General features: G+C 34.7%; 1 protein-coding gene across 2 annotated transcripts in view; it reads left to right on the plus strand.

Annotated features, from left to right (window-relative positions):
- The window catches only part of LOC135198665 (uncharacterized peptidase C1-like protein F26E4.3), a 101,664-nt gene that overhangs the window by 61,916 nt on the left and 12,427 nt on the right, over window positions 1-27,321 (plus strand). For both annotated transcript variants that reach the window (XM_064226468.1, XM_064226469.1), the window contains exons 3-5: window positions 6,002-6,697; window positions 7,645-7,814; window positions 16,976-17,039. In XM_064226468.1, the coding sequence (XP_064082538.1) occupies window positions 6,504-6,697; window positions 7,645-7,814; window positions 16,976-17,039 (428 nt within the window). In that variant the 5' untranslated portion in view covers window positions 6,002-6,503. The remainder of the gene's footprint in view (window positions 1-6,001; window positions 6,698-7,644; window positions 7,815-16,975; window positions 17,040-27,321) is intronic.

Raw genomic sequence — 27,321 nt, forward strand, 5'->3', positions numbered from 1 at the left:
ATACGCCACGAAAGCATGCGCAGGCGCAAGCACGCGCGCACAAAGCGTAAAAATATTTGCGCGGCTATGTTGAAAAGGGCTTTTTTTTTTTTTTAATAGCTTGGGTACGACAAATACAAATGCCTGTAGTACAGAATTCTTTTGTTGTTGCTTAAGAGAGAGACCTCGTGTCCAGTTCGCCTTCGTATCTGTCTATTCTTAAGAGCAAGGGACTGTGCTGGCATAAGGCTATAGCCTCGTATGACAGGAGTAACACCCAAATCCTGCCATCTTTTTAGTCACACACAAAATGTTGCAAATATCATCGGGTGTATGTGTCCTCATAATCGTGCAACACGAGATGATAGTTATTTTCACTCTCCGTTTTGCAATGCTTCATTATCATATACACGGTTCTTGCTTAGCTATCTTGCCTGAGCTCCTATAGGCCTTTCCCTGTGACCTTTCTCTGAGAACTTGAAAAAGGAAGGTACGAGAAAGGCGTCACGAATTGCCAGTCAAGCTTTTGTATGAGATTAAACTGACGCTGCATAATAAAATTAAAATCAAAGCTAATAAACTGACGGAGCAGAAAATATATTATAAAATAAATGATTGGACATTGCAAAAAAAAGGACGCTTTGGTGGTGAGATACGCATTATCTTGGACGATGCTCAAATGTCTCTCAAGATATTGCAAATAGCTATGCAACGTGCAGGCAATTGAGCGTAAATACATAAAAATTGCAAGAGGAAGCTCCAACACTATCGAATTTTTTTCCATTTCACACGGTTTTTCATCGAATGCGTTTGTTTGCCAGTGACTCAAAATGGCGGAAGCCGGTCGCTTTTATGAGTGGCCGAGTTGTCTATCTAGTTATCTTTGATGTCTATTCGAAAACCCGTGAACTTCGCGATGTCCTCTCTCTCTCTCTCTCTCTCTCTCTCTCTCTCTCTCTTATTTTGCAGTCTGCGCAGACTTAACTAGCCTCATGCTGAACGCGAGGAATAAATGTCTGATGCAAATTCGGACATCAGCCCAAATCCACAGACAGACAGACAGACAGACAGACACGTTCCAATCCGTAATCGTAGACACGACTCGTACACTTCCATCACGCAGGAACGGGATGTTAATTAGCATTTACAGTGATATCACCCATGAATAAGAAGTAGAAGAAGAGAAGTTTTTGACATATGGCGGAATGGGGGTGGGGTGTTGGGAAGAAGGTGTGAGGAAGAAGAAAGAATAACAACCCACACCTGTTTAATGGAGAGAGAGAGAGTCCTAAGTACGTAGAGAAAAGCTAACGTAACGTTTCGATGGAAGTATGAGACGATAAACTGATATAACAACATTCTCAATTACTCTCTGAGAGAGAGAGAGAGAGAGAGAGAGAGAGAGAGAGAGAGAGAGAATGGGGGGAGGGGGGGGATGACACTGCTCTCTCTCTCTCTCTCTCTTCCGATTTCAAGGTTCGACGACTATCCAGTATGATGGTTTTTGCCTGTGGTAATATTCGCGTTTCTTAAGGAACAGATCACATCTATGACTATAATAAACAAATTTAAAAAGAAACAACCCTTAGTAAACTTTAGTAATTGTTGTTGTTGTTGTTCCTTCGCTGTTGTTGCTCTTTTAAAGTCTTCTCAGAATCCGAAAAAATTCGATCGGACCATCTCCCTACACCCTCCCCACATGAGTAAATCAAAATAGCACAAGATAATAATAATAATAATAATAATAATAATAATAATAATAATAATAATAATAATAATAATAATAATAATAATATGATATTTCAGAGTACCCTGATTATATGGAACACCCAATCATTATAAATTCCTTTTATTTATTTATTTCTTTAATTAGCCCATCAATGAATAGCTCGGAGTTGACTCAGATACCAGACCACCAACATCTGTCATGTGTACCCTACACAAGTCTCTCTGCTTTGGGTAGCTGTCGCTGTCGATTATGTATGTGTGGTATTCTTATATATTTTTTTTTGGGGGGGGAGGGATGGAGGGGCGTTAGGGACCCCCTATACGAATGGTATGACCTTGGTTTAAGTGTTTGTTTTTCAAGGGCTACTGGTCATGCTTGGTCAAATTCATGTTGTCCGCTTTAAGTCACTGTTTTTTTTTATGTTAATATGTTGTTCACTTTAAAATCATTGGTTTTTCTTGGTTAAAATCTTGTTCACTTTAATGTCATTGGATTTTCTTGGTTAAAATCTTGTTCACTTTAATGTCATTGGTTTTTCTTGGTTAAAATCTTGTTCACTTTAATGTCATTGGTTTTTCTTGGTTAAAATCTTGTTCACTTGTAAATGCCACTGGTTTTTCTTGGCTAAAATCTTCTTCAAATTAAATGTCATTGGTTTTTCTTGGTTAAAATCTTGTTCAAATTAAATGTCATTGGTTTTACTTGGTTAAAATCTTGTTCACTTTAATGTCATTGGTTTTTCTTGGATAAAGTCTTTTTCACTTTTAAATGCCACTGGTTTTTCTTGGCTGAAATCTTCTTCAAATTAAATGTCATTGGTTTTTCTTGGTTAAAATCTTGTTCAAATTAAATGTCATTGGTTTTTCTTGGTTAAAATCTTGTTCAAATTAAATGTCATTGGTTTTTCTTGGTTAAAATCTTGTTGAAATTAAATGTCATTGGTTTTTCTTGGTTAAAATCTTGTTCACTTTTAAATGACACTGGTTTTTCTTGGCTAAAATCTTCTTCAAATTAAATGTCATTGGTTTTTCTTGGTTAAAATCTTCTTCAAATTAAATGTCATTGGTTTTTAATTGGTTAAAATCTTGTTTGTTTTAAATGTCATTGGTTTTTCTTGGTTAAAATCTTGTTCAAATTAAATGCCATTGGTTTTTCTTGGTTAAAATCTTGTTCATTTCAAATGCCATTGGTTTTTCTTGGTTAAAATCTTCTTCAAATTAAATACCATTGGTTTTTCTTGGTTAAAATCTTGTCCACTTTAAATTCCATTGGTTGTTCTTGGTTAAAATCTTCTTCAAATTAAATGTCATTGGTTTTTCTTGGTTAAAATCTTGCTCAAATTAAATGTCATTGGTTTTTCTTGGTTAAAATCTTGTTCACTAAATGCCATTTGTTTTTCTTGGTTAAAATCTTGTTCAAATTAAATGTCATTGGTTTTTCTTAGATAAATCTTGTTCACTTTAGAATGTCATAGGTTTTTCTTGGTTAAAATCTTGTTCACTTTAAATTCCATTGGTTTTTCTTGGTTAAAATCTTGTTCAAATTAAATGTCATTGGTTTTTCTTAGACAAATCTTGTTCACTTTAAATGTCATAGGTTTTTCTTGGTTAAAATCTTGTTCAAATTAAATGTCTTGGTTTTTTCTTAGTTATTTCAAATCTTGTTCCTTTTAAATGTCATTGGTAAAGGTTTTTCTTGGTTAAAATTTTTCTTGTTCAAATTAATTTTGGTTCAATTAAAGAGGTTTTTCTTGGTTAAAATCTTGTTCAAATTAAATGTCATTGGTTTTTCTTGGTTAAAATCTTATTCAAATTAAATGTCATTGGTTTTTCTTGGTTAAAATCTTGTTCACTTTAAATGACATTGGTTGTTCTTGGTTAAAATCTTCTTCAAATTAAATGTCATTGGTTTTCCTCTGTTAAAATCGTCCTCATTTTAAATGTCATTGGTTTTTCTTGGTTAAAACCTTGTTCACTTTAATGTCATTGGTTTTTCTTGGTTAAAATCTTGTTCAAATTAAATGTCATTTGGTTTTTCTTGGTTAAAATATTCTTCACTTTAAATGTTATTGGTTTTTCTTGTTTAAATTTTGTTCAAATTAAATGTCATAGGTTTTTCTTGGTTAAAATTTTGTTCAAATTAAATATTATTAGTTTTTCTTGGTTAAAACCTTGTTCACTTTAATGTCATTTGTTATTCTTGGTTAAAATCTTGTTCAAATTAAATGTCATAGGTTTTTCTTGGTTAAAATCTTGTTCACTTTAAATGTCATTGGTTTTTCATAGTTAAAATCTGGTTCACTTTGAATGTCATTGGTTTTTCATAGTTAAAATCTTGTTCACTTTAAATGTCATTGGTTTTTCATAGTTAAAATCTTATTCACTTTAAATGTTATTGGTTTTTCATAGTTAAAATCTTGTTCACTTCAAATGTCATTTATTTTTTATGGTAAAAATCTTATTCACTTTAAATGTTCTTGGTTTTTTATAGTTAAAATCTTGTTCACTTTAAATGTCATTGGTTTTTCATAGTTAAAATCTTGTTCACTTTAAATGTTATTGGTTTTCCATAGTTAAAATCTTGTTCACTTTAAATGTTATTGGTTTTTCATGGTTAAAATCTTATTCACTTTAAATGTTATTGGTTTTTCATCGTTAAAATCTTGTTCACTTTAAATGTCATTGGTTTTTCATAGTTAAAATCTTGTTCACTTTAAATGTTATTGGTTTTTCATGGTTAAAATCTTGTTCACTTTAAATGTTATTGGTTTTTCATGGTTAAAATCTTATTCACTTTAAATGTTATTGTTTTTTCATCGTTAAAATCTTGTTCACTTTAAATGTTATTGGTTTTTCATCGTTAAAATCTTGTTCACTTTAAATGTTATTGGTTTTTCATTCGTTAAAATCTTGTTCACTTTAAATGTCATTGGTTTTTCATCGTTAAAATCTTGTTCACTTTAAATGTTATTGGTTTTTCATCGTTAAAATCTTGTTCACTTTAAATGTGATTGGTTTTTCATCGTTAAAATCTTGTTCACTTTAAATGTTATTGGTTTTTCATCGTTAAAATCTTGTTCACTTTAAATGTTATTGGTTTTTCATAGTTAAAATCTTGTTCACTTTTAAAGGGGTTTAAATGTTATTGGTTTTTGTCATGTTAAAATAAATCTTATTCACTTTAAATGTTATTGGTTTTTCATAGTTAAAATCTTGTTCACTTTAAATGTTATTGGTTTTTCATGGTTAAAATCTTATTCACTTTAAATATTATTGTTTTTTCATCGTTAAAATCTTGTTCACTTTAAATGTTATTGGTTTTTCATGGTTAAAATCTTGTTCACTTTAAATGTTATCGGTTTTTCATGGTTAAGACCTTATTCACTTTAAATGTTATTGGTTTTTCATGGTTAAAATCTTGTTCACTTTAAATGTCATTGGTTTTTCATAGTTAAAATCTTGTTCACTTTAAATGTCATTGGTTTTTCATAGTTAAAATCTTGTTCACTTTCAATGTCATTGGTTTTTCTTGGCTAAAATCTTGTTTATTTTAAATGTCATTTTTTTTAAAATCTTCTTTGCTTTAACTGCCATTTATTTTTATTGGTTAAAATCTTGTTCACTTTAAATGTCATTAGTTTATCTTGGTTAAAGTCTTGTTCACTTTAAATATCATTGGTTGTTCTTGGTTAAAATGTTGTTCACTTTAAATGTCATTTGTTGTTCTTGGTTAGAATCTTGTTCACTTTAAATGTCATTTGTTGTTCGTGGTTAAAATCTTGTTCACTTTAAATGTCATTTGTTGTTCTTGGTTAAAATCTTGTTCACTTTAAATGTCATTTGTTGTTCTTGGTTAAAATCTTGTTCACTTTAAATGCCAATGGTTTTTCGGTTAAAATCTTGTTAATTTTTAATATTGTTGGTTTTTCTTTGTCAATATCTTGGTTATTTTAAATGTCGTTGGTTTTTCTTGGTCAAAATCGTGTTAATTTTCAATGCCATTGGTTTTTCATGGTTAAAATCTTGTTCACTTTAAATGTCATTGGTTTTTCTTGGTTAAATTCTTACTCATTTTAAATGTCAATGCCTCTGTATAGTAAAAAAAAAATTTTTTACTTCAAATGCCATTGCTGATGTATGGTCAAAATCTTGTTCACTTCAAATGAAGTTGCTCTTGTATGGTCAAAATCTGGTTCAATTTAGAATGTCCTTGCTCTTGAGAGAGAGAGAGAGAGAGAGGGGATGGGCCTTTCATCACAAAGAATGTTGACAATACTCTGTTCTCTCTTTTCAGATAACGCCCCGGATGGAGTGAGTGAAAAGCCAGTCCAACAGCAGGCGCTATCCCTGGGCATTCACTAACCCAAATGCCCCGGGAACAAAGTGTGCCCTCTGGCGGAAGTTGTAAAAGATCAAAGTGAAAGAAGGAAAGATAAACAGCAGTAGAAGTTTTTGGTTTAGAGATAAGAGTTACATTTATCTGAGAATAAAAACATGAAAAATTAGGAAGATTTGGTGATCAGTGAAAATAATATATTGTCTAATTTTTTATATAATTATTTAAACATTATCCCAGCGTGAATCAGGCCTAAAATTCCTGGCAAGGAACGAACTATATCTTTATATAAAAAAAATTGCCAGGAAGATCATCAACCAGAATAAACGTCTTAAGCATTAAAGTGCAGAAGGAAATATAGACATTGTCTAGAATTAAGAATTAAGACCCGTCGCTAGAAACGGGTTTAGACAGAGGTATTCGAGAATAATCTTAAATTTCTCTTCGTATCTACCCTAAAATGGAAACCTTGCAACAGATACTCCGCCCTGGTGGTGGTGGGGGGATGAGGAGGAGGGTTGACAGGAGCGGGTATCCCTCCCCTGTGACCCCATGGCTGATACTAGCCATACTAGCCATAGGAGTTCAGCTGACCACGGCTATATATCCAGCGGGTGGCTTCGCCGACATTGAAGGTTCCTTTTGTAGAATTAGGTGAGTTTTATTCGCATGCTTAGTGCGGTTTTGTGCTTAGAAACGATATGATTTGAAGGTACGGCTATGCTTAATTAGAATGCTTGCACAAGTAAGCAACTGTGTTTAGAAACAATTTAATGGAACAGGTCAAGCTCTGCTTAATCAGAACGCTTACACAGGTAAGCAGTTGCATGATTAGCAACAATCCAAAGTGAAGGTACAGGTGTTCTTCAGTACAATGCTTACATAAGTAAGCAGCTGTGTTTAGAAACAGTTTAATGGAACAGGTATGTACAGGTATGCTTCATCAGAATGCTTACACAGGTAAGCAGTTGCATGACTAGAACTAAAGTCAAGGTTCAGCTATGCTTAATTACAATGCTTGCACACGTAAGAAGTTGTAAGTTTAGATACAATTTAATGGGACAGGTACAGCTATGCTTAATCAGAACGCTTACACAGGTAAGCAGTTGCTTGATTAGAAACAATCTAAAGTGAAGGTACAGGTATTCTTAATTACAAGTGCCAACAGGTAAGCAGTTGCATAATTATGAACAATTTAATCTGTAGGTTCAGGTAGGCTAAATTACGAGCACTTACAGTCAGTCAACTGCTTGCCAAAAAAATGAACAAATTACGAGAACAGGTAAGCTTAATTAACGAGCATTGACAGGTACTCAACAGGTGACCAAGAAAAACTAACAGACATAGGCTCAGTTATGTTTGATTACACGTACTCAAAGCAGTCATCTGATGGCCTCAAGAAGACGGGTCAGTTAGCTACCCAGGTATTAGGTCACTTCAAAAATTCCCATTACAAGGTCTGTCGTTGTTGACAACCTCATGAAACCTGCTGTAGAAGTAGGTCAGGATTCTGAATGATTCATCTTCTGTCAAACAGCGACCCTGTGACCCTGTCTGATTCAATGACAAAGGGATTAATCCCTTCGTCTGTCCATTTGCAGGAGGCCTACCCAGTGTTGCACGGGTCGCTACGACGAGTGCGCCATGCCCATCCTGGGCACGCTCTGTTACTGCGACCACTTCTGCGACAGGAACGAGAACCCGGATTGTTGTCCGGACTTCTGGGAGGTCTGCAAGGGCCTGACGCCAGCGCCACCTGTCAACTTCACCAGTAAGTCTGTTAAAACTTGAAGTTCGGCTCCTCTAACGGACGGTGAGAGAGAGAGAGAGAGAGAGAGAGAGAGAGAGAGAGAGAGAGAGAAACAATAGCACAGTAGGCTAGAGAGAATATCTGTCACTGAGGGACTATAGCTGTCAAACTTTTGTTGACAGCTTCATGGCAAGGGTGTGTGAGAGAGAGAGAGAGAGAGAGAGAGAGAGAGAGAGAGAGAGAGAGAGAGAGAGAGGCGTACAACACATTCCCTAAAAGGCATGACAAAACTAAATTAGTGAGGCAAACGGATGGAGAGATATAGAAAAAAATGTTTTAAATAATTTTGAAAAAGAGAGAGAGAGAGAGAGAGAGCCACTCTCAAAAGGGCATGATAAAACTAAATTTAGTGAGACGAACGGACGGACAGATATAGAAAAAAAATTGTTTTAAATCATTTTTTTGAAAATAATAATTCTCTAGCATTACTACTGACGTGGAATTTTACATACAAAAAACTCTGTCTACCTACGTCTGTATATACATATTCAATCAATAGAAGTCGTTTTCAATACATGTACAATACAATACATGTCTGTATAGAATTGTTTGCGAGTGAGGGTATAGCAGCTCGAGACTCATCATGACCGTGTCAACACGAATCGAAAGTCATTATCACCAGCCTGACGAAGAAGATATCGGCTCCTTGAGGCCCTGGAGAATTATTTACAAGTCGCCCCGAGTCGTAAATCGTCCTCGAATCGGGCCCTGGGATCACCATCTTCTTCTTCTTCTTCTTCGTGGTCCTGATGTTTTTACACTTGGCCGAAGACCTCACCGCTCAGCTCGGAGTCCCTCCAACGCGCGAGTTGTAAACACTGCTCCGTTTATTTATTTATTCTTAATATTTGTCAATTTAATTATTATTCTTTTATTTATGTATTCGATATTCTTTTATTCTTTATTAATTCTGTTATTTATCTATTCATTTATTCTTTTATTTATTTATTCAATTCTTTTATTCATTTATTAATTTCTTTTATTTATCTATTCATTTGTTCTTTTATTAATGTATTCAAATATTCTTTAATTCATTTATCAATTTATTCTTTTATTTATCTATTCATTTATTCTTTTCTTTATTAATTCAACCATTCTTTTCTTCATTTATTCTTTTATTCACTTATTCAATTATTCTTTTATTCATTTATCAATTTATTCTTTCACTTATTTATTCAATTATTCTTTTATTCATTTATCAATTTATTCTTCTATCTATCTGTTAATTCATTCTTTTATTTATTTATTTATTTTACTTATATGTTTTTATTTCATATATATATATCATATATATATATATATATATATATATATATATTATATATATATTTTTCATGAATAAGTTGATCACGAAGTATATAGAACGTGATGCTATGTATAAATAAAGGTTTTTGCCACGAAGGAAAAAACCTTTATATATATATATATATATATATATATATATATACCTGACTTATACTGATTCCTAAACCAAATAAATATTCAAACCGCATGGGGGCCGGTGGGGTATACGTGCCTTCAGCGCATCGCACGCGATGCAATGTATAGGCATGACTGAAGGTGTAGCAGTTATGTTAGTAGTGGTACCGTAAGATACCCTGCTTTCTCTGGGACGGTATTTTAATGCGGGATACCAGGACTCCCTGTGGGGGTGTACGGGGGCCGAGAGAGTGTTCCTTTAAGCCTCAGGGAATGTTCCCCAACGCTTGTACGGAGCTTTTTTATATGACTTTTTTTTTTTTCTTCTTTTTAATGCTCGGTACTGTGATTGAACTGGGTACGTGTGAGTGTTTACCGCCCCAGGTTTTTTTTTTTTTTTACTGTTGTATGACGTTGTTAGACTGCGTGTGTTATTTTAGTTATTTATTTGTTTGTTTAGTTTTTATTTCGATAAGGGGATCACCTCGATTTGGTATTGTATATATATATATGTATCTATATATATATATATATATATATATATATATATATATATATAGATATAGATATCTATGTATATATCTATGTAGATATATATATATATATATATATATATATATATATATATACTTATACATATACATATATATATATGCTTAAAAAATCACAGTAGTACACGTGACTTCATAAATAAGCGAATACCACGGGAAATGATAGACAGGAATCCAAGAGCTTTCGTCTTTATTCAGACATCGTCAAGGAGCTACCTAAAGTACAATCGGAGAGGAAGGCCTCAGGTACAAACAAGATCAGGAATACCAGATGGTTAATTATCAAAAGGGTAAAAATTAAAAAAAAGGATAATCCAGGATTATCGGATATCACACAGTCACAAACTTAAACAGATTCTGACCCTAACCGAAATTACAAAGTACTCGTACAGTCAAAACATGTAAAAACTGAATATATTAATTTTGTTGCTTATATTTATCTACAACTTTTTTCATTATGAAAGCATCAAGTTTAAATAAACCAAGGCTTAAATTTAGAACATTTCTATTATTTGACTTGATAAAACAAGATTCAATGATATTCCTTTTAACTGTGTCATTACATGGGACTAAGGCTCTTGCTTGACTCCAGTTAATAGGATGGTCTAAATCTCTCATATGTACAAATAATGCATTCGATATTTGCCCAGTTCTCACAGAATATTGATGTTGCTTAAGACGCTGTGAAAGAGATTTGCCAGTCTGTCCGTAATAGATTTTATCACACTTTTTGCAAGGAATTTCATATATGCAGCCTGGAAGATCTTTAGGAGAATTTTTGATTACTAAACTCTTGACATTAATATTACTGAAAACAACATTTATGTTAAAAAGCTTTAAAATTCTAGGAATATCTAAAAACCTTTCATCATAAGGTAATTTTAGAATGTTATGCTTACTAAATTCAAGTTTGTCATTAGTTGAATAAAATGTTTTTCTAGCTCTTTTCCATGCCACACTACAAAAGTCCTTGGGTATTTAAGTTTCAATGCAATATCATAAATAGTTTTAATTTCAGCGTCAATAAACTGCGGGCTACAGACACGTAAAGTCCTTAGGAACATCCCAGAAAAAACAGAGAATTTAACATTTTGATGGTGATTGGAGTAGTAATGAACAAAAGAGGCAATATTAGTTGATTTTCGAAAGACTGAAAAGGTGAAATTTCTATCATTTCTATGGACAGTTACATCAAGAAAATTCAAATTACAATTTCTTTCTTCCTCTACAGTAAATTTTATAGAAGGGACTAAATTATTGAGATTATTAAGGATTCCTGGAGGTTTTCGTGAACTGGCCAAATACAGAATATATCATCCACGTAATCTAAACCCAAATAACTTTTTTGGGGCAAAATTCTTGGTAAGAGTTTTGTCTCAAAAAATTAAAAAATTCCATGTAAATATTGCTAAGGACAGTAGATAAGGGATTACCCATGGCCATGCCAAACTTTTGTACAAAAAATTCCCCATTGAAACAAAATTTACTATTTTTTATACATAACCTTATGAGACTAATGAGATTTTCTACACTTAAGGGAATGTCATGACGCTCTAATTCCTCTTCCAAATATTCAAGTAAGTCATCTACAGGCACTTTTGTAAATAAAGAGACAACATCAAAACTAACCATATTAAAATCATAATTCAAATTTAAACTATTCAATTTGTTTATAAAATCAACATTGTTTTTAACATTCGTGTTAGAAATATTTCCTACCAAAGGAGTAAGAATTTTTACAAGCCATTTAGATAAATTATACGAAACTGAGCCCACTGAACTAATGATTGGTCTGATAGGGTTATTGATTTTATGTGTCTTGACTAAACCATACATGTAAGGTAGGGAGGCGCATTGCGGTGTAAATTGTTTAATTAAATGGTCCAAACCCTTCAAAATGGATTTAATTTGTTTATTAAAATGGGAGTTAACTGTCTGTGTAGGGTCAGACCTTAGACAGACAGTTAACTCCCATTTTAATAAACAAATTAAATCCATTTTGAAGGGCTTGGACCATTTAATTAAACAGTTTACACCGCAATGCGCCTCCCTACCTTACATGTATGGTTTAGTCAAGACACATAAAATCAATAACCCTATCAGACCAATCATTAGTTTCAGTGGGCTCAGTTTCGTATAATTTATCTAAATGGCTTGTAAAAATTCTTACTCCTTTGGTAGGAAATATTTCTAACACGAATGTTAAAAACAATGTTGATTTTATAAACAAATTGAATAGTTTAAATTTGAATTATGATTTTAATATGGTTAGTTTTGATGTTGTCTCTTTATTTACACAAGTGCCTGTAGATGACTTACTTGAATATTTGGAAGAGGAATTAGAGCGTCATGACATTCCCTTAAGTGTAGAAAATCTCATTAGTCTCATAAGGTTATGTATCAAAAATAGTAAATTTTGTTTCAATGGGGAATTTTTTGTACAAAAGTTTGGCATGGCCATGGGTAATCCCTTATCTCCTGTCCGGCTTAGCAATATTTACATGGAATTTTTTGAGACAAAACTCTTACCAAGAATTTTGCCCCAAAAAGTTATTTGGTTTAGATACGTGGATGATATATTCTGTATTTGGCCAGTTCACGAAAACCTCCAGGAATTCCTTAATAATCTCAATAATTTAGTCCCTTCTATAAAATTTACTGTAGAGGAAGAAAGAAATTGTAATTTGAATTTTCTTGATGTAACTGTCCATAGAAATGATAGAAATTTCACCTTTTCAGTCTTTCGAAAATCAACTAATATTGCCTCTTTTGTTCATTACTACTCCAATCACCATCAAAATGTTAAATTCTCTGTTTTTTCTGGGATGTTCCTAAGGGCTCTACGTGTCTGTAGCCCGCAGTTTATTGACGCTGAAATTAAAACTATTTATGATATTGCATTGAAACTTAAATACCCAAGGACTTTTGTAGATGTGGCATGGAAAAGAGCTAGAAAAACATTTTATTCAACTAATGACAAACTTGAATTTAGTAAGCATAACATTCTAAAATTACCTTATGATGAAAGGTTTTTAGATATTCCTAGAATTTTAAAGCTTTTTAACATAAATGTTGTTTTCAGTAATATTAATGTCAAGAGTTTAGTAATAAAAATTCTCCTAAAGATCTTCCAGGCTGCATATATGAAATTCCTTGAAAAAAGTGTGATAAAATCTATTACGGACAGACTGGCAAATCTCTTTCACAGCGTCTTAAGCAACATCAATATTCTGTGAGAACTGGGCAAATATCGAATGCATTATTTGTACATATGAGAGATTTAGACCATCCTATTAACTGGAGTCAAGCAAGAGCCTTAGTCCCATGTAATGACACAGTTAAAAGGAATATCATTGAATCTTGTTTTATCAAGTCAAATAATAGAAATGTTCTAAATTTAAGCCTTGGTTTATTTAAACTTGATGCTTTCATAATGAAAAAAGTTGTAGATAAATATAAGCAACAAAATTAATATATTCAGTTTTTACATGTTTTGCGACTGGAAAGATACTTTGTAATTTCGGTTAGGGTCAGAATCTGTTTAAGTTTGTGACCGTGTGATATCCGAATAATCCTGGATTATCCCTTTTAATTTTTACCCTTTTGATAATTAACCATCTGGTATTCCTGATCTTGTTTGTACCTGAGGCCTTCCTTGACGATGTCTGAATAAAGACGAAAAGCGCTTATATATATATATATATATTATATATATATATATATATATATATATATATATATATATATATATATATATTATGACGAAGTGGCCAGGAGTATCTGGGTCTGGACACCATTAATATTTGTTAACCCAAATTGCCAAGTATCTGGTTACTTCACTTACCATTTGTACTTGTTAGCTCAAGAGACCCTTTTATTCCTGGGTCTGGGACACCCTTTGTACTTAGGGCACAGTTTGATCAAGTACTTGGTTATTGCTTACCTCACTACAGCCAGACACCTGACCCTTAATCACAAATACGACTGAATACTCTAAAAGTAACAGTGATCCCTCATAGAACTGAACAGTCAAGAAAACAATCAGTCTATGTTCATTAAAATAGATGTGAGGTATTCTTAATTAAGGCCATCACTCCTTATACAATTTCAAATCTAAGTATTTCCCTGATTCTGATTCATTTGTGGGAAACTGCACAATTATCACACTATATTTCTACCTAAACAAAAATAAAATATACTACTGGTGGTTAAATGCTCATATAAATTTTAAATGCAAAAATTTATTTCTAAATTCAAAATTTATAAGTGAAATTCACGATCTCAGGGAAATTGTTATTACTTGAAAATAAAAGTTTAATTAATTCTTGAATTAATTATTAAGCAAAATTAAATCAAAATTTATCAGGAGAATTAATTAAATCAAATTACAAAGCAACAATTAAATTTGAAATGAAATTTAACAAATTAATTCACAAGTGTAAGATTCAAAATTTACACAATCAAAATAATTCAAACTAATTAAACAAAATGAAGAAAATGCCAAAAAACACATAATGCATAATATGAAAATAATTATATAAAGCATTGACAGCACAAACATTAAGCATATAAAATGGACATGTCAAAAGAACAAAGCAAAAGAAAAATGCATAAAATTAATACTTCTTTACAAACACTGTAAAATAAAACCTCTATGTGCACTTCAAAACATTTGTAAAATACCTGTATACGCAGCTGCAGCTTCTCACTCAAGAGAAAGGCCTGTTACACACTTTTATACTTTTGTGGGCGCCTTCACAAAACTAATAGAAATAGTACTATGTTCAGGTTCCACATACAACACATATTTTACTAAGAATTATATGAGTGACCAGCTCAAATACAAATGTCAGTTAACAAATGTGAGTTACATTATGTTAATGAAACAGTCTCGCGAAAGAGTGAGCACGAGAGAGAGAGCTTTGAGAGAGAGAGAGAGAGAGAGAGCGAGAGAGAGAGAGAGAGAGAGAGCGAGAGAGAGAGAGAGAGAGAGAGATTTCTCCATAACGCACCCAACCAGGTATTGGAATCGAAAGACTAGTTCTCTATCTCCATATCCTATCAGCATTTGGGGCAGTTAGCAAGACGAAAACATATTACGTCATCTCTATAGGGATATCAAGTATGGGGCCTCTTTTGCTATGTTCGCATATTTCTATGAACAAGGCCACCTTGTTTCGTACAGGATCACTTGGAACGATAAAAAAATTAGCTTAGCTGAGAAATTCTCAAGATGTAAAAACAACCCTCCTCAAAGGCTTATGAGCTTCCACTCTCTCTGTCTTACATTACCTTTTCCTCTCTTCGCCTTATGTATGTTTAAAATATAAAAAGTTACACTACTTAACACATGTTATCTTTAATTTTGGGAATCTGAACACAAAAACATACATTTCACAACATTATACACAGTTTCTGAGGTGTATTAATCATATTACCAAAATTATAATCGCATTACAAAACTTACATTTATAAGAATATATATTAATACATTATAATAATAATATATAATATATATATAATATTAAATAATATTATTATATAATATATTCGTAATATATATTTATATATAGTGTATATATATATATATATGATATATATATAAATATATATATCTAAACTATATATATATATCTAATAATTATATATACATATATATTTATTTATTTATTATATATTCAAATATATATGTATATATCATATATATCGTATATATGTAGATATATTTATATACATACACTAGGTATACGTGTATTATGCATGTATATATATATATATATATATATATATAATACATGTGTGTGTATGTATGTATATGAGTAGTATACATATATGTATTTAAAATTTACGGCACAAAAGAAACAAAACCTAGGCTGATATAACTAGATATGAAAATATATAAATAAATAAAAACCAAAAAGAAATAGAACTAAAGTAAACTATTTAATGAAAATAAAACAAAATAAAAAACAAGAAAAGATAGGTTTAAGAAACATTAAATAATAGACTAGGTGATCTGGTTAGGGTGTGGGTGGGTGGCGGTTGGGGGGAGGGGGCCCGAGGGGACCTCCATACGGACGCTAAATAGTCGGCATTTGCAAGATGTCTCAAGAGGAACGCGACATTCGCCCCACCCAACCGCCCCCACCCACCAATTGTCGTTTTGAAGACACGTCATGTCGTTTCCGTCGCTTTGAATTGGGGTTTGGGCAACAACGCCCCTGAGTTTGTTGTTTATAGAATTAAATAATTGCTAATTTAAGTATTTCGTGTCGCACGGGGCCTATATTGGACTAGTTATTTCGCGAAGTAACTATAAAACGCTTCACATTTATAGACTGTAGATTAAATGTGTTATTATCTTCCATAAGGAATTAATTACAGGTAAAATAACAGCTGGATAAGCGTACACAAACAGTAGCTACACACACGCACACACAAGCAAACAAACAGTCGGAACAAACATCCAGACGGTCTAGTCGTCTTCTCCTGTCGAAACTGAAGACGGGAAATCTCAAAGCAGATGAAGATTTCCCCACCAGATGGCTCTCAGGTCGTCCCTTTTGGGGTATAGGACTATCTCCCCCACAACCGGAGTTTCAAAAAAGAGATTTTATCACGATTACTGACTGAAAAGGATGGTCTTTTACAATAACAGAGAGACAGTGAGATAGTTGGACACGGAAACGATACTCTGTAGACTTTTTATTTCGACCAGAGGAAATATTTCAGAGCAAAAATCTTTTTCTCCAGTTTGATTATAGTGAGTTTGTTCCTTTTAAAAACAACTCTTAAACGTATGAGTGTTTGGAGACTCTCTCTCTCTCTCTCTCTCTCTCTCTCTCTCTCTCTCTCTCTCTCTCTCTCTCTCTCTCTCCTGGCGAAGATACATGTTTCAGAATTGTGCTCAACGTTTCAACATCTCATTACGAAACATCTGTCCCTCTGTACTATGTCAATACATCTTATGAGTCTAGAGACTCTGAGTTTGTCTTTTCACAGGAGAGAGAGAGAGAGAGAGAAAGAAAGAGAGAGAGAGAGAGAGAGAGAGAGAGAGAGAGAGAGAGCGGGGTGTTTGGGATGTTGATAAATATATTCCATAGTTTTTTTCACAAGAAGTAATTTTATTAATTACATTCTTTTTTTTTCTAGGTTGTTTCAAAGATGGCCTGTACATACCACACGGGAAAAGTTACAAATTCAACTGCAATGAATGGTAAGTTTATCCTGCATCTCTCTCTCTCTCTCTCTCTCTCTCTCTCTCTCTCTCGCGCGCGCGCGCGCGCGCGCGCGAGATTAGATTTCGTTCTGTAATTTTTCAAAATGAGCAGAACCGGCAACCTTTCAGATCTCTATAACAAGTACACATTCTGCTTTGCAAAATTGCAGGATCAAGCAAGCACTCTCACACGTGTAACAAGTCACGTAAACAGAATGGTCTAAAAATAGCAAGCCTGACTCGCATGGAAGCAAGTATCAGCAGCACTTTGCGAAACAAATTATTTCCCCTTTTAGCCATTGTCCTCATCTCCTCTCTATTAGGAAGAACCTTCGTCAATGCAGCTCGCTTGCCGTTTTATGCAACTGCATTTAGCATTGCATTCTGGCAAAGGCATACGTCCGTATTACTTGGCTGCCTCTGCTTTTGAAGGGCGCTAGCGAACCCGTCCAATAAATCAACGCTTATGAACTTCCAACAGACATTTTTTAGAAGTCATCCTATAGGCCGACATGACTCACACAGTGGGACGTGTGGCTACAAGAATATTAGATTATTATTATAGATTCAGGGACATTTATATTGTTGTAGGAAGATTAGTCAGAGTAATGAGGTCCACACCAGACCTGCCAAGGTGCTACTCTCTCTTACAGCTTACTACGCTTAGGATAGGCGACTGGGTTGGCATAAGGCCTCTTTAGTCTAAACAACCCAACCAATTGTAGGTTTAGTAGACCATACACTTGAAGCTAATTAAACCTACAATAGGATATAGATGAGAGAGAGAGAGAGAGAGAGAGAATTCTACATCTCAGTATTTTCCAGAGAATGAGTAAAGTAGCAACAGACCAAGAGATGTCAAGACAGAACATAGTACTACTACTTTCTCTCTCTCTCTCTCTCTCTCTCATAAGATGTTGTTCCTTTCTTTTATTCTCGTGTAACGGAACAACTAATCATGGAACTTTCAGAATTTATTGTTATTTATTTTCCTTTTGGAAATAAATTATTAAAGAATTGTTTTCCCTTTGGTATCCATATTCTTTCTCTCTCTCTCTCGATTTTTCATTTTTTTTTTTTCCTAAAGACTTTACGAGACACTTTGTCGCCTAAAGAATTCAAGATGGATTCCCAAGTGAGTGGGAGGAAATATGGCTAACTCAAACTCGACATCAGTTTTGGGAAGCTGATCGAGCGACTTGCTGACGACTCTGTCAGCATGAGGAAATGTGCAACAAAAGTCGTCGGTTCCTCTGCTGTCAGCAGTCAGCGCGGAATGAACAGACCTTAACAAGCGTTAAGTCTGTCATAATTCTAGAGTCTAGACTCAGCATTTCTTATTCGCTCCAGCCCGCTTGGGTATTGCCCATACACGCAAAGGACTTGCTCTACGCATATTTTGGGAAGGCAGAGCTAGTAAATATGCAGTGGCCGTGTTCCTTTCAGTCCTGTAGTGTCCTGATATGGCGAGTGTTTTTAAATCATGGCACCAAGTTAAAGGAAGATATGTGCTATAATGATAATAGCACTGCTGCAAGGCGAATACGAGCATGAAATATGCAAGAAAAATTGTAAAGTATGGGTGAAACCATGGCTAATAAAGAGAGGTTTTACCATATGACTTAAATGAAAGAATTAAAGGAAAATAACCCGGGAGTTTATCGAAATGATTTAAGAATGACTGATGATGGTTGGGGTGTTCCTAATTTTTATTGCTGCTTCAGGTACAGTAATCGGGTAACGGAATCCATTCATTTAGTTTAGGAGGACCTCTGAATATACAATATGCTTTTCAGCTTTTTCATTTTATTTAACCAACGCAAAGTTTTACCTGCATTTCAGAATGTTTCTCTCTCTCTCTCTCTCTCTCTCTCTCTCTCTCTCTCTCTCTCTCTCTCTCAAGGTGATATGGAATGCATCATTCTTAAACACTTTACTTCGTATAACAGGAATCTAAATTGACTCAGGAGATGAATGAATTTGAACATCGATGAAACGTGTGATATCGATCACTATGAACAGATTTCCTCTCAAACGTTTTACTAGTAAAATTCACAGTCGTTTAAAAGAATGTTAATGTTTTTATCGCCACGTTTATCCTTTAAAATGTTTTACAAATTAATTGTAAAACTCATTTATATTAGTCAAAAGATACCATGAAAGGCTGGGCAAGTTTTGGCGTTTGCTTTACAAAAGCTGTTCGCATCTTTCTTTTTTTTTTTTTTTTTTTTTTTTTTTTTTACATAATTCCAGTAATTGCTCATAAGCTGCTTGTCTTTTTACTTGATTGGAATAACCCGAACTTCGCATTTTCCAAAAGTACGGTAGTGCTCTGTACAGGTCCAAAAAAGTCAGAATGAAATCGTGAGATAAATACTTGACTGACTACGACATCCTTTCACAATAGCAGTTTTGCCCTGACTCCCACGGGGCAATAAGGTATTGTACATGTTGAAACTTTGCTTCATTCCTCCCGAACACCCGCCACGCTAGTCGCGACGCGCCAGTCAGTTCAACATGCTGAAATGACGACGGGACAGGACTGGCATGAATAGCCCCCAACACGATAAAGACTGACCGGTTCGGGCCAGTCGCTATGAAATCAGCGCGCCAGTCGCGTACGTGTATGGCCGCCTTAACATTGACTGATTGCATAGATCACTATAGCGTTACAATATCAGTATGTAGTTGACCGATTTGACTGCTTTGTATGGTTGGGAGTAGGCCTAAAGGCTCTGCCCTTGTTTCCAATAGGCCTATGGTAACTTCTTTAAGGAAAAATCGATATTTAACTTAAAATTGTTTGCTAATTAAGCTCGGATAGAAGACTAGACTTATATTAGGGGTACAAGACGCTAAAAAAACCTCCCAAGGCTGAATCTCGAAACGTGTGTATACCTTTGTAGTTCGAATTATCTTCTAGAATAAACCAGACAGTGATCTACAGCTTCTTTTCGCGTTTTTGCTCTGTAAATACCTCACGTTTTCCTTCGCTTATTTTCGTTTCAGCGTTTGGGCGTGCTATTGTAATTTGCTGTTGTTTATTTATATAATATATTTTCGGACCATTTCTATCGTTAGTTCGCGAAAGAATAAAAGCTTCCATTATAAAAACCAGAGAGATATCAAGGCCATTTTGAAAGACAAATTGTTAGAGTATTTCAAAAAGAATTTTTGCTACATTAAAAGCAACGTATTCTAGATGAAAATGTATGTAGTTCTGGGCTTGTTGTAATGTTTTGTAAATAGTTTATTGAATAAAAACTTAAAGGAAAACAAAGTTCACGAAAGAGTTCTTTCTTCGTTGCTCTGGGAAGGTTTGCACTCCTGCTCGGAAAAAAAAAATGACAGCAGTTTTTAAAGTTTGAGGTGACGATTTCTATGATCCGACAGATTTTAATCTCTGTCAGTCTCTTGATTGACAGACATGATCTCATTCCTCTGGTTTTGTCTCTGGTCTTGTCTCTGGTTTTGACTCTGGGAATTGTGCCTGAATAAGCAGGCGGTGGAAGTATACAACGCTCTATATAGTCTATATACGATTCTCTGTACGGAATCATCTTAGGCCTAGATACGTTGAGCCTACGAAATCATATGATTCAACACACGATTTAATCTTAGGCCTAAGCGATTTCACATAACATTCGTTATAGGCCTATACCCTTCCAGCCTACAAAACCATACATGATTCAATATACGATTTCATCCTAGGCCTTAAAACGTCCAGCCTACAAAACCTAATACAGTTCCACATGATTTGATCCAATGCCTTATAACGTCCAGCCTACAAAACCGTAGGTCTACACGATTGTAGGCTATCCGGCCTACAAAACCGTATATAGGCTCCTATACTAAATACGATTTGTTGGTAGGCCTAAAAACTTCAAGCCTACAAAACCATATACGATTCCATCATAGGCATAAACACTTCTAGCCTACAAAACCATACGATTCCGTAGACGGTTGTATCCAAGGCCTAAACACTTCCAGCTTAAGAGTATTTTGTAACTTAAGAGTATTTTGTAGCTTAAGAGTATTTTGTAGCTTAAGAGTATTTTGTAGCTTTAGGCTATTTTGTAACTTAAGAGTATTTTGTATGTGGGCCACTCATAAGTGCGCTTTTCGTAATGGGTCTAATCATATCGATGATATCAGGTATTGTCATAAGGTGTGAGCAGCTAACGATGACAGGGTCAACATTAGTGCATTAAGTGAGTATAAGCTCTCTCTCTCTCTCTCTCTCTCCTCTCTCTCTCTCTCTCTCTCTCTCTCATTTCTTTCGCACTATGCGGCGCCGCCGTGGGAGTCATCCATCTCTTTCAAAGCTCATTTCATAGTGCCAACTTCTTGTGACCCTGTCAACCTCCTCCCCCCCATTATCCTCCCCTTTCTTCCCCTCTCCCATCATCCTCCCATTTCTCCTTCTAACCCTCCCTCCCCCCGACTTCCCAGCATGGGTGGTGCCCTGTGAATCATGAATTCCCAGGTAAAACTTGTTCATTAATTTCGACTTCAGTGGATTCGGGTCTTAATTATTTTCCCAGGCAGAAATATAAGGGACATTTATTAATACATTTCCACTAGACTCATATTACAAGATTATTCTGATCCACTCATTCTTGAGGAATCTTTTTATTATCTTTTTTATTAAACTCTTCTAGAAATTTGTGTCCTAGGCCTAGTCCTTAACCATTTTAGTACGATTACTCTGACGTGTATCGAAATTATTTTGTAAGCAGATTTTTTTAAAACATTTATATTCTATATTATTTATTCTATAATATTTTGAAATCTCTTTTTACAAATGACGTTTGTTTGAGATATATTCCATTTTACACTACTTCTAGCAATGTTTGACACTATTTGTTTGTAGGTATGTTGTAAAACAGATTTTTTTAATATATTGAGAAAAAAATTATTTGTTTAAGTATATGGTAAAAAAACTATTTTCCAGTACATTGTAAAAAAAATCATATTGATAAGCAACTGTGGGAGATATTCCCCCTCTGGATATCATTTAAATATTTTGAGAATATTTTTTGAGAAGAAGATATACATTTTGGTAGAATTTGAAATATGCGTCATTTATATAATATATATATATATATATATATATATATATATGTGTGTGTGTGTGTGTGTGTGTGTGTGTGTGTGTGTGTGTAGAGAGAGAGAGAAAAAAAATTAAGCAATACTAAAACTAAATGTTATGTGTTAATAACGTAGAGATTACACTTAAAAGTGTTTGTGGATTATTTTTTTTTTTTTTTAATTTATTTATTTATTAGCGACACATTCTTCGTATTATTCACTTGAGAGTAATTCCATCAGGACAAATAACCGGACCTCTATCGCATCGGTGACCTCTCTCTCTCTCTCTCTCTCTCTCTCTCTCGCTCTCTCTCTCTCTCTTCTCTCTCTCTCTCCAATGAGTCAATGGTAACCTCTCTGTCTCACAAACACAAACACACACACACACACACGTAAAACAGCCCCCTGAAGTTCTCTCTCTCAGGCCCCAGACGGGGAAATCTCAAAATCGAGGTTTTCAAAATACTTTAAGAATGCTCAAACGGGGGCCGTGCCAACCCCGCGTGCCCGCTCGTCTGGTAAGATACCCTCACCTATTAGCGGGGGAAGGAAGATAGGGGGTGGGTGAGGAAAGGACAGTATGGTGTTGACACAGGATTCATTTCGCTTTTAGAAGAGAATTTAAGAGAATAAAGGGGTAAATGTTGTATATGCAAATGGAGAAGCGTATTCAGAATTGTCAGCTGCTCTGATGTGTGAAATACGTTGATGGCAGATATGTAGGTACACACAGCTGCAAATTCTAGAGTGGGATGTGATTTAATATAGATTTATTGTCCCCTGAGAGAGAGAGAGAGAGAGAGAGAACTATGTCGAGACAGCGTAACCTACTAGAATTATTTCAAAGATACGGCCTGATGTTGTTAAAGTAGAAATGGGGTCGAAAACGTGACAGATTACTTTGTGAAACATCGCTTCATGATAGTGAATGGTTTTCACCTTCAATCTCCTCCAACGACAAAAGGTAAAATCTGTATGTACCTGGTAGGTAGGCGACTGTGGTGGATTGTCGCCAGGTCCCATTACTTAAGGTTCTTTGCAGCGTCCCTTCTGCTCCTATGGTAGATTCACATCAACCGTGCATCTTTCATAAGTATCCCTCAAGAGAGGTGGGACATACATCCTGCCTATGTGAACTCTCTCGAGAGAGACTGAGAGTTTCTAGCCCTGTGATTGGCTTATCAACAACCAATCAGGAGCGTCATAAGGGACTGGCCTAGACAACAGATGTGAATCTACTATAGCTGCAACCCCTTCCATTTCTTTTACTGTACCTCCTTTCACATTTTCTTTCTTCCATCTTACTTTCCACCATTGTCTAACAATTTATTCATTGTGCAACTGTGAGGTTTTCCTCCTGTCACACCTTTCCAACCTTTTGCTGCCAATATCCATTTCAGCGCTGAATGACCTTATAGGTCCCTGCGCTTGGCCTTTGGCCTAAATTCCATATTCAGTTCAAAACTCCAAAATAAGTCCTTTGGCCACAAGAAGAGTAACGTTATTTGATAATACAGATATAATAAGAGTCCAGACTTAATTGGTATGGGCATCTGGTGAGGATGGGTATGGGGAGGGAGTGAAGAAGGCTTGGGTTTGACCTCTCAGGGGTAGGAGGTCAGGAGAGAGGAAGTGGACTGTAGATGGAGGGAGTATTTGGAGAAGTAGGAACTAGCAAAGGAAGATAGCTGCTTTCGATAGGTATAGTTGTTGGAGAAGGTGCATTGAGGCAACCAACCCCATACCATAGGATAGCCGTGGTGATGCGTAACAATGTATACATACGCACACACACACACACACACACACACACACATATATATATTATATATATATATATATATATATATATATGTGTGTGATATATATATAGTATACATACATATATTATATATATTTATATATAGTAATATTAATATTATATATATATTATATATATATATAGATATATTATATTATATAAATTCAATGACGAAAAGATTTTATATATAGGCACACCAGAATTTACCTTGCCAGCTCAGTCGTGAGAGAGAGAGAGAGAGAGAGAGAGAGAGAGAGAGCAGAGAGAGAGAGAGAGTCATCCTCTTGGCAAGGATTAATCACGTGTCATGTGGAAATGCTTTTTCACTGACCTCCTCCCTTGAATGAGCAGGCAAACTGTCAGCAGAGGAATTTGGACTGACTTAATGTTTGTCAATATAGTTATCTTAGTACTGTGAAGTATTGTGAGTGGTTTTTTTTATTGTTTTTAGTGTCTAAATATATTGTCATTATTTATTTATGGGGCATAAATTCATCAGTTCATAGACAGTGTTTCCATATTGGTAGACTCGTTGTTTATATAAAAATACGAAAAGAATATATTTACTCTGTATACTAAAGATACTAAAAATATATTTACACTGGGGTTATATAAAAATACAATATATATATATATATATATATATATATATATATATATATACATATATTATATATATATATATATATATATATATATATATATATATATATCTGTTTATTTAGTGATACAAAAAATATATTTAATCTGTTTATATATGAAATGCTACGGAAAAATATAGTTACTCTTTATATAGTGATACGAAAAGAATATATTTATTCTCGGGTCGTATAAAAAAATACGTAAAATAAACAGCAACCAAAAAACAATTGTGCCTTATCGTGTCTCTATTTTTTTTGTCTGTTTATCATAAATATTTTAATGGCTCGAATGGCAATTCAAATAACTAAGGAGACATTATTATTATTATTTTTTTTTTTTTTTTTTTTTTTTTTTTTTTTTTTTTTTTTTTTGCTCTATCACAGTCCTCTAATGAGACTGGGTGGTATTTATAGTGTGGGGTTCCGGGTTGCATCCTGCCTCCTTAGGAGTCCATCACTTTTCTTACTATGTGCGCTGTTTCTAGGATCACACTCTTCTGCATGAGTCCTGGAGCTACTTCAGCGTCTAGTTTTTCTAGATTCCTTTTCAGGGATCTTGGGATCGTGCCTTGTGCTCCTATGATTATGGGTACAATTTCCACTGGCATATCCCATATCCTTCTTATTTCTATTTTCAGATCTTGATACTTATCCATTTTTTCCCTCTCTTTCTCTTCAACTCTGGTGTCCCATAGTATTGCGACATCAATGAGTGATACTTTCTTCTTGACTTTGTCAATCAATGTCACGTCTGGTCTATTTGCACGTATCACCCTATCTGTTCTGATACCATAGTCCCAGAGGATCTTTGTCTGGCCGTTTTCTATCACTCCTTCAGGTTGGTGCTCGTACCACTTACTACTGCAAGGTAGCTGATGTTTCTTGCACAGGCTCCAGTGGAGGGCTTTTGCCACTGAATCATGCCTCTTTTTGTACTGGTTCTGTGCAAGTGCTGGGCATTCGCTTGCTATGTGGTTTATGGTTTCATTTTTCGTATTGCACTTCCTACATATGGGAGAGATGTTATTTCCATCTATCGTTTCTTGAACATATCTGGTTCTTAGCACCAATTATTATTATTATTATTATTATTATTATTATTATTATTATTATTATTATTATTATTATTAGGTCTATCACAGTCCTACAATTCGACTGGGTGGTATTATCATCATCATCATCATCATTATTATTATTATTATTATTATTATTATTATTATTATTATTATTAGTTACAGATGGCACGTAGTTCTGATCAGTCATAGATTTGAAAAAGAATTTTAAATGATCAGAGAGAGAAAGAGAGAGACGACCTCCTCCTTCCTCCTCCTCCTTGTTCAAACTCGCCCAGAGAGGTTACGTCATGTCGTATAACGGTCTCATGACGCATCTTGATATACCTACCGTTGCACCTTTCACTATGGTTAGCTCTCCTCTACCCCCTTCCCCTCCTCCTCTCATCTCTCCCCCCCCCTCCCCCGGCCCCTCGTAACTGTCGACAAGACAGACTAATAAAGGCGTTTCCGCACAAATGGGTCTCTGGCATCCTGGTCTTGCCAATTACCCATATTTACGGGGCGGGGGATATCCCGACGTGCCAAGGTCCCAAGACCGATCGATCAGTGGGCACGAATACCCGATGCCCCTGAGTTCATCTCTCTCTTGTTTCCGTCTACCCTCTAAGGGAGTCTTTGGACCGGTTGGGTCGAGACAAGGAATATTAGATCATGTGTTAATTTTTTTTTTACACCGCAGGCATTATGCCCTTCCACATAACTTGGATACAATCCACAATAGTTGACCAGCTACCAAGCACATAAATCATGGGTCAGGTCAGCAGAGATGCAATGATACATACATATATATATATATATATATATATATATATATATATATATATATATATTAAGCTACAAATGTCCTTTAATATCCAATTCGCTCTGTTGGTTGGCCGAGTCGGTAAGGTCACTGAAGTCCTGATTTCTCCTCTGTCTGTGCGCTGGTTCGAATCCACGAGAAGACCAAAATTATTATCAGCTAAAAAAATTCCCCTTCGGTTAACGTATATGAAAATGTATCAATCCCAAGGTAGAGCAAATTGGATATTAAAGGACATTGTAGCTTAATATATATATATATAATATATAGATATATATTATAATAATATATTATATATTATATACATATATGTTTGTGTGTGTGTGTGTGTGCGTGCGTGTGTGTGTGTTTGTGTACACTTATTCAAGAGCTGCAATGTAGAATCTCTTATGTGGTTCGTTTGTAGTCGCCAGATGCAATAAGCATCTGTAACAGATTCGCAGTAAATCGTGAAGACACCTTGAATTAACAGATAATACATATCCTTCCTTTGAAGCGCGCGAGACCGCCAACTATTCGCGCGGCCCAAAGGTATACCATATGCTCTCTGAATTCTTCGTTCCTCTCTCTTCACCTTTGCTTGCTTTGTCGATACTCTCTTCCCGGAGGCCGATGGGGCGGGAAACGTGAAGAGAATAGTTCTATATTCTCGTAAAATAATGGATCTCTGGGTATCCAATTTGGCGAACATCAGTTAAATCATTTGGTGTCCCCGTAAGATATTATTCTAGCTAATTTTCACGTATTCGTAGGTTTAACATCTTTAGAATGCTAGCCCTAATTCCTCTGTATTTTCTAGATCTCCATTAGATGAATATACTTATAATATTGTAAGAAATATCTCCCAACTGTCTGCTCAATCTTTGCA

This window comes from Macrobrachium nipponense, chromosome 22 (assembly GCF_015104395.2).
Source record: "Macrobrachium nipponense isolate FS-2020 chromosome 22, ASM1510439v2, whole genome shotgun sequence".
NCBI classification, from domain to species: Eukaryota; Metazoa; Arthropoda; class Malacostraca; order Decapoda; family Palaemonidae; genus Macrobrachium; species Macrobrachium nipponense.